At 44.1% G+C, this 7626-nt stretch overlaps 1 protein-coding gene across 2 annotated transcripts; it reads left to right on the top strand.

Moving 5' to 3' along the window:
* The first annotated feature begins 1265 nt into the window (after window positions 1–1265).
* TMEM17 (transmembrane protein 17) lies at window positions 1266–7077 on the top strand. 2 transcript variants are annotated; one of them, XM_071740113.1, is made up of 4 exons: window positions 1277–1449; window positions 5786–5889; window positions 6137–6250; window positions 6630–7077. In XM_071740113.1, exons 1-4 carry the CDS (start codon window positions 1347–1349, stop codon window positions 6933–6935), a joined length of 627 nt encoding a protein of 208 aa, XP_071596214.1. In that variant the 5' UTR covers window positions 1277–1346; the 3' UTR covers window positions 6936–7077. The 2 variants fall into 2 exon arrangements, with proteins under 2 accessions (XP_071596215.1, XP_071596214.1); XM_071740114.1 differs by lacking the exon at window positions 6137–6250 and having other exon boundaries at window positions 1266–1449.
* Window positions 7078–7626: the final 549 nt, after the last annotated feature.

Here is a 7626-nt window from a genome sequence, read left to right as displayed (position 1 = left end):
CCAGGGAAGTAACTAAATATGATGGGGGAACGCTACAGATTGCAGGAAAAGGGATTCGATGTGTCATACTAGGTATACTAAAAATCACAAATGTTACCAGTTCTCACTGCAAAAGGCACAAGCTGCTCATTCATTCTGGTCACACAGAAAATAATTTCCTGTGCACTAAAAATTTTCATTCTTTCTCCTCTGAAGGAATCAGACCCTAAGGGGGCTGAAAAGCCTGGTGAACAGATTCTCTCATTTTTAGGAGGGCTACATTTTTCAAATAAAAGAAGCAGGAATTGTATTTACATTATTAACTTTGCATAATGCCATGAAGGCCTCCTCTATGGGACAAAAGCTAACTAGAATTAAAAGCCTGAATTGAACTTACTGCTGCTTTTAACTCAACAGTGACACAGCCAGGTTTCCTTGAGGAAAAGTATTTTCTTGGTTAACTATATCTGAATCTGTCATAAACCAAGGATCATTTGTATACACCGTAAGCAATAAAATAGCTGTGTCAACATATATCCTTATTTTACCACACATACACCCAGCCATCATTGGGTAACATCATTCCTCTGGATTTACCTTGACACAAGCAGAGCACTCCTGCAACTACTCTCCTTGGACATTTTGTGATAAACTTTTCAGAAAAATTCAAACCTACTTTACCAGACTAGGGGAAAATAAAACAAAGCAAAAAACAAACAAGCAAACAAAACAAAACAAACAAAATTAAAAAAAAAAAAAAAAAACACCAAGCACACTCCTAGTGATTAGAAAGGAACCAGAACGTAGGAGCTGAGGGAAGATGCTCAGGTCTGGCATGGGCCAGCACCTCTGAGGCAAAACGCCACTGTTTGGGGCAACTCCAGCTCGCTGGGCTCACTGGCATGACCAGCTCGGGGTGACCAGCCTGTTGGGCACTGCTTTGCCATTTTCCAGGGACGGGCAGGAAAGCACCACAGTTGCTCAGTGACCATGACAAGCAAAAACATTTTCCTCTGCGCGCACAGGTCACAGAAATAGGCGAACGCACCTCTACTCGTGTGCAAGCGCACACGGAAGCAGATGCGACCCTTCTCTCACGCACAGCACAAATAAAGACACTTTTACATTTCGTCAGTAAACACCAAATTTCTGGTGCTCGGCATCTCTCCCAGAAAACTGCACTATAACACTGACCACTGATCACTGGTGAAAGGGACGTCTACCCCTCCCCAGGGCAAGGAACGGCCTCTTCTCCACCTCCCTTCCCGCCGCTCCGGGCACTCTGAGGGAGCCAACCGCCTCCCACGGCGCCTGCGCGCCCCCGCCCCGTTGACAACAGCAGTGGGGGGGGATCGGAGCTCTGCAGCATGTCGCTTCCCGAGCCCCTGAGGAGGCATCTGAACTCTTTCAGCCGCACCGTCTTCACTGACAGCCACCGCACCGGCCCGCAGTACCGGGGCGACCGCGCAGGTAAGCCTGGCGGCTGCCTAGCGACAAAAATGGCGGTGGGTGGGGCTGGGGACGCTTCCCAGGGATTAATATGGCGGCGTCAGCCGTCGCCTGGCGGCCGTTGGGGCGGGGCCGGGCGCTCAAAGCTGCGTCCCCCTCCCATTGCGGGGTGGCCTCCGCTGTCACCCCGCGTCCCTCCCCGCTTCCTCGGGCGGGAAGGCTGAGGTGCTGGAGGTAAAGCTTCGTCACTGTTCTCCTCCCATCTACAGGGGCCCCAGAGAGGGCTCGAGAGTAGTGCTGGGTACACGGTGCCAGCACAGTGGCGGAAAGCAGAGGTGCCCTTCAGATGAGGGCCGGTGTCACCGTAAGGCGCTTACAGACAGAATCACAGAGTCATCCGGTTTGGAAAGGACCTCTGAGATTATCAAGTCCAACCCTTGATCCACTACCACTGTGGTTACCAGACCATGGCACCATGGTGCTGGGCTGCACAAAGCCTGGCCCAGTGCAGCTACAGATAGGGCTGGCAAGCCTGTCTGGTGTCAGAGCAAAACACCCCACCAAGACAGGGCTCTAGGGGAGACGTTTCCCTGAAGCTCTGGATGAACCTGCACAGACCTGGTCAGGCAAGCTCCCGTCTGCCCTCAGTTACCTTGCATCCCATCATCTCTTGAGGGTCTGTTACACACAGAATCATAGAATCATCTGGGTTGGAAAGAACCTCTGAGATCATCAAGTACAACCCTTAATCCACTACCACTGTGGTTGCCAGACCATGGTACTGAGTGCCACATCAGTCTCTTCTTAAAAACCTCCAAGGACAGAGAATCCACCACTTCCCTGGGCAGTCCATTCCGATGCCTGATCACCCTCCTGTAAAGTAATTTTTCCTAATATCCAACCTAAACCACCCCTGGCAGAGCTTAAGTCCATCCCCTCTTGTCTTACTGATATCTGCCTGGGAGAAGAGACCAACCCCCTCCTGGCTACACCCTCCTTTCAGGGAGTTTTAGAGAGTGATGAGGTCTCCCCTGAGCCTCCTCTTCTCCAGACTGAACACCCCCAGCTCCTTCAGCCCTTCCTCACAGGACTTGTGCTGGATCCCTTCACAGCCTCCTTGCTCTTCTCTGGACCTGCTCCAGCACCTCAATCTCCTTCCTGAACTGAGGGGCCCAGAACTGGACACAGGACTCAAGCTGTGGCCTCACCAGCGCTGAGTACAGGGGCAGAATCCCTTCCCTGGACCTGCTGGCCACGCTGTTCCTGATACAGGCCAGGATGCCATTGGCCTTCTTGGCCACCTGGGCACACTGCTGGCTCATGTTCAGCTTCCTGTCAATCCAGACTCCCAGGTCCCTTTCTGCCTGGCTGCTTAGTGTGGCTTTGTCAGTGGTGCCTGGGGTAAAACTATAGTGGCTGCTGCCTTGTCCAGCACTGGACACACTGATATGTTGTAGATCTAGGACAGGCTTCATTTGTGCTTAAAATATTAAAAAATTGGGAACTGACTTAGAAGCAGCACTACTGCCCGCTTTTACAGTTTAGTAAACAAGATTGCTTAAAATATTACAGATAAAATCCATTGTTAAACACCAGGCACTTTGCCTGTGCCAGAATAAATTATTTTTAGGGTGTCAGGTAGTGCTAGGACTAGGGCGAATGGATTCAATCTAGTGAAGGGTAGATTTAGATTAGATGTTAGGAAGTTCTTTACCATGAGGGTGGTGAGACAGTGGAACAGGTTGCCCAGGGAGGTTGTGGATGCCCCATCCCTGGAAGCTTTTAAGGCCAGGCTAGATGGGGCTTTGAGCAACCTGATCTAGTGGAAGGTGTCCTTGCCCATGGCAAGGTGGCTGGAACTGGATAATCTTAAAGGTCCCTTACAACCCTGAAAATTCTATGATGTTATGGTTTATAGAGACACTGAGAACAAGTAAAGGAACTGAGCTATTGTTTTAAGCTCACTAGTCATGCAGAATTAGGACACCAAGACCCCTAAAGCATGAAGAGCTGTGTCGGGTACACGGTGCAGAGAAGAGCTGTGCAGCAAAAACTCTAAGCCCACCATACACCAGCTTTCTCTTCCAAGTCTGTCATAAGGACTGGTATCTCTTCTTCATCACATGGCCAGTGAAACACATAGTCTAACATGACCTCTTTTCATACCCTACAGTAGCCGTGAAAATAAAAGTCTGTCTATATAGAAAGGTTACATTCATAGAAGTTAGCATATGCATTTCAACTAATAAATCCATTCCAAGCTGATGATAATGAAATTCATATTTCAAAGTAGGAGTTCTCCTTTCCTCTGTGTAGTTATGTCAGTGCAGTTTTACAGCCAAGACTTACTTGTTCCTCATTTAATTTATCAAATGCCAAAGTCACTTTTTAACTCCGGGAACAGCTCCTGTGGATAGTAATTTCCATTTCCCATCATAAAACTCCTGCATCACTATCCAACCTTTTGAAAACCATTGCAGATGTACCACTAACTTCTTGGAGATCAGATTTTCAAAAATTAAGCTTACCCATCTGTATCTTGGTGAGTTGCCCTAGCACCAAAGAACTGGCTATTGCAGTACTGTCTAGTATTTCCATGAATTTTAACAATCCCAGAAAGTAAATAGTAGTTCAATTTCAGAATAGAAATATGAATTAGAATTGGCTAAAGAGTCATTCAAAATGGAATTTGAAAACTTGATCAGAAGTTACAATTACCAATATGGTGTCAATGAAACCTGTAACACAGCTACAACATTCTTATCACCACAATTGATACTAGAGCTGTTGGCTTCTCTCTAAGTAACAGGGCCATGAACCATTAAATTTTCATCCAGTGCATTTGGATGAGAACAATTACATGTAATCAAATGGTCGTGGTTTTGGAAAGATAAAACAGTTCATCATTGCCCTCTGAAGTTCTCCTGCTGCATTCATTAGGACATGTGAGACAATATCAGGTAGATAATAAAGCTGATTTTGAGGTACCTATACATTTTCATTCCTTTGCAGATATTAAAGTTCTGATGCTTAAAAATGGAATTATGAAAAAACACCAAACAACACTGCTGTTATCTTGAACCTTCTATTTCATTACAACAAATCCCTGCCCCTCACACCCTACCCCTCAGGTCTGTCCCAGTTCTGTTCCCACATCCTCCTCCCTTCCCACTTAGTCTAGTAGCTACCATGAATACTTCTGCAACTGGCATAAAGACTGCTGGAACAGACTGTACCAGGCTGCATGTGGCTGGACTGGAAACAGGAATGCCAGACTGAGATGGAACAAAGACAGGTATGAGAATAGTTGGAAGATAGAGAAAGACGAAGGCTGTGTCAGAAGAGAGGTAGTTCTGAGGCTGGAAATGAGACAATGTAGACTAATTTTCAATCAAGTATCACCACTGTGACAGGGGCACAGGACTTGAATATGCATCAGCAAGTCTAAACTTGCCCTGGTAGTACACTAAGTGAAGATGTACCTACAGACTTCATTGGGGAAACCATGAGAGGGGAGGTGTTTTGTAACTGAAGTAAAAGCAATGCTGTATCCATTAACTAGAATATGGCAGTAAAATTTCACCCACTAAAAATGGCTGATTCTTCTAGAATGCCTTTAAATTTAAGTAAAATCCTTTAAATCCAGTATTAAATCCTAAATATACCATTTACTGCCTCCATGTTCAAGTTCAGTATTTGCTTTTCTCTACATTGTATAAGTGCATTTTATCTCCAGACTTTAAAGGATAAGTTTTAGTTTGTCACATACCTGAAAATTGTTAGCTCTTAAGAACAGGAATTAGTGGCTTCTTGCACCATCATTTCCACCTTTATAGAAATGTTTATATTTAAATTAAGATCAAAAATAAAATGAAGAGTAGACAATGCAAACCTGCTGTCTTGCAGCAAGTTCTTACTCCAGAGGATCATTTGCAGTACAAGGATAATCCAGTATGTACTTTTTTAAACTTTGGCCATTCTCTTAGGAAAAGAAATGAACTAACTAACTTTTTCTGCCATATCAGTATACAGCATAACTTTTACTAAGCATATCAGTCAGATTGGAGGTAAGCCATAAGCCACCAAGCAGTCAGCAATCTGACCCTCAGCATGAATATATGACTGATAAAGATTCTGTGTCCTGTGAACTGGAAGTTGTTAGATTCTAGGAAATGGTGTAACTCAAGATAGGGTAGATACTTTCCTCTGGTATATAAAGATATTTTTCTTAATGTTTAGTTCAACTGCAAAGAGCATTAAAGTCCTACTAGCAGCTAAGATGGAGCAGTATCTTATTGTTGTATTTATGGAAGTGTTGAAGCAGCTAGAAGTGATAAAGACTTTTCTCTATTTACAGATAATGAAATAGCTTCCAGTTTACCACTGCAGATGTCCCTCTATTTCAACGTTTATTTTTTCCCATTTTGGTGGCTCAGCACTGTTGCTATGCTCTATCTGAAGGTGAGTCCTAAAGGAAAGGGGTTTGCACATGTAATTTATTTCTGATGAAACACCTCCTAACACTGAGCGTTCACCCAAGCTATAAGTTTAGATTTTGGGGGGCATTTATTGAAACTGGAGGTTCCAGAGTATTTGAAAGCTAATACAACACTGTCAACTTGTAATAATATGCAGTGCCTTCGTGCAATCACAAAGAGCATGTTATGAAACAGCACAGCAGAAACTTTTGCTCTTTTCTCCCCCGTAGTATCCAGTCTTGTCGGATTACTACAAGTTCATCCTGGTCACGATCATGATTCTGACCTCTGTAATAGAGGTCATTCGACTCTACCTAGGATACATGGGCAATCTGCAGGAGAAGGTATGTTACCATATCTATATATTTGTTTGTGCAGGAGAGTTTTTTGGTGTTGAACATAAATAAAATAGTCTACCAGTTCATCTAAGAGATTTGAGTTGAGGAGGTTGTTATTTCTTCAAGTTAACTTGCATTCTCTATTCCCTTGGCATGAGTTTCTACTTCTGTGCATTCCGAGAAGTTTTCCCTCTGAAGAGAGTGCTCTCACTCTCCAAAATTGTGTAGTCAAAAAAGAACACACTATAGGAAATCATTGCCTCCCTTTTGCCATTTTACATTATGTGATGGCTTTTGGAAGATTAAAAAATGTCATTTTGCTCTAGTAAGTCTTGGATTTTTCTTCTCCAATTGCCACTTAATAGGTGACATTTCCCTATTGTAGGTCCCTGAGCTGGCTGGGTTTTGGCTCCTGAGCCTCCTCCTGCAGTTGCCTATAATCAACTTCCTGCTCTTTAATGAAGGTCTGAAAATTCAGCCACTGGAACGAGCAGTCCACGTCATCTTTGCTCTCTTCCTCACCTCCCAAGTCATTGCAGCATTTTTTGCCCTGAAAAGGATGGTAAACAAACTGGCAACTCACTTCCGCCTTCACGAATTCGACCGGCTTGAGGAGCATCCTGTACCTGATTTTTACAGCCTGGGTGAAGAAGGGAGAGCAGTTCCCATGGCTGGGAGGGGGCCATGCTGAGGAGGTTCATTTGACAAGGACTCTCTGGGGATTATGTACTGTGGGCCTGAGAAGCTAAGAGAGGGGGGACACTTGTTGCTACAGCTCCGTTTCCATTTTGTGGGGTCATTCTTTACCTTCCTACATTAGAAATATTTAAAAAGATCCTGCTTAAGAACCAGCATTAAACCCCAGAGATCAGAGAACTCCACAAGAAGAATCAAAGCCAGTCACATAACTGGCTGGAGCACACTACTGCTGGACTCTTACTGTATAAAGTACTGACAGCACGTTTGTATTTTACAAATTCACGTGGAATTTCTAAAGAAAGTTGTTTTTCCTCGCTGTTTTGCACAGTTTTGCACTGTTTGGTTTACAATAAATCTTTTATACAAATTCTTATTTATGTTGATAACAGTTTTCTCTATTCTCCCAGACACGTTGCACGTACTCGATGTCCAGTTTGTCAGTGAAGCAAGAAAAAAATAAAACAAACCCCACTAAAAGCCAAACCCAAAACAACAAAGAGCCCCAAGAAAGCTTAAGGCCCAATAACACAGTAGTGAACCAAAGGTTACAGCTTTGGAGAGATAGTCTTCCAGATAACTCCAGCACTAGAAATTCCTTTCTAATAAGATAGGGATGGAATTTTAAAAGTAATTCCTTTCTCAGAACTCCAGCATTCATCTTGGGCTTAGCTGAATTTTAACTA

This window comes from Heliangelus exortis, chromosome 3 (assembly GCF_036169615.1).
Source record: "Heliangelus exortis chromosome 3, bHelExo1.hap1, whole genome shotgun sequence".
Lineage (NCBI taxonomy): Eukaryota > Metazoa > Chordata > Aves > Apodiformes > Trochilidae > Heliangelus > Heliangelus exortis.
This window is presented reverse-complemented; position numbering and strand designations above follow the sequence as displayed.

What these genes read in the sequence shown, in the direction of transcription:
- TMEM17 (XM_071740113.1), top strand. Translation starts at nt 1,347, where the DNA reads ATGTCGCTTCCCGAGCCCCTGAGGAGGCATCTGAACTCTTTCAGCCGC. An exon ending in GTACCGGGGCGACCGCGCAG is followed by an intron (nt 1,450 to 5,785) that starts GTAAGCCTGGCG and finishes CTCTATTTACAG; the next exon opens with ATAATGAAATAGCTTCCAGT. An exon ending in TTGCTATGCTCTATCTGAAG is followed by an intron (nt 5,890 to 6,136) that starts GTGAGTCCTAAA and finishes TCTCCCCCGTAG; the next exon opens with TATCCAGTCTTGTCGGATTA.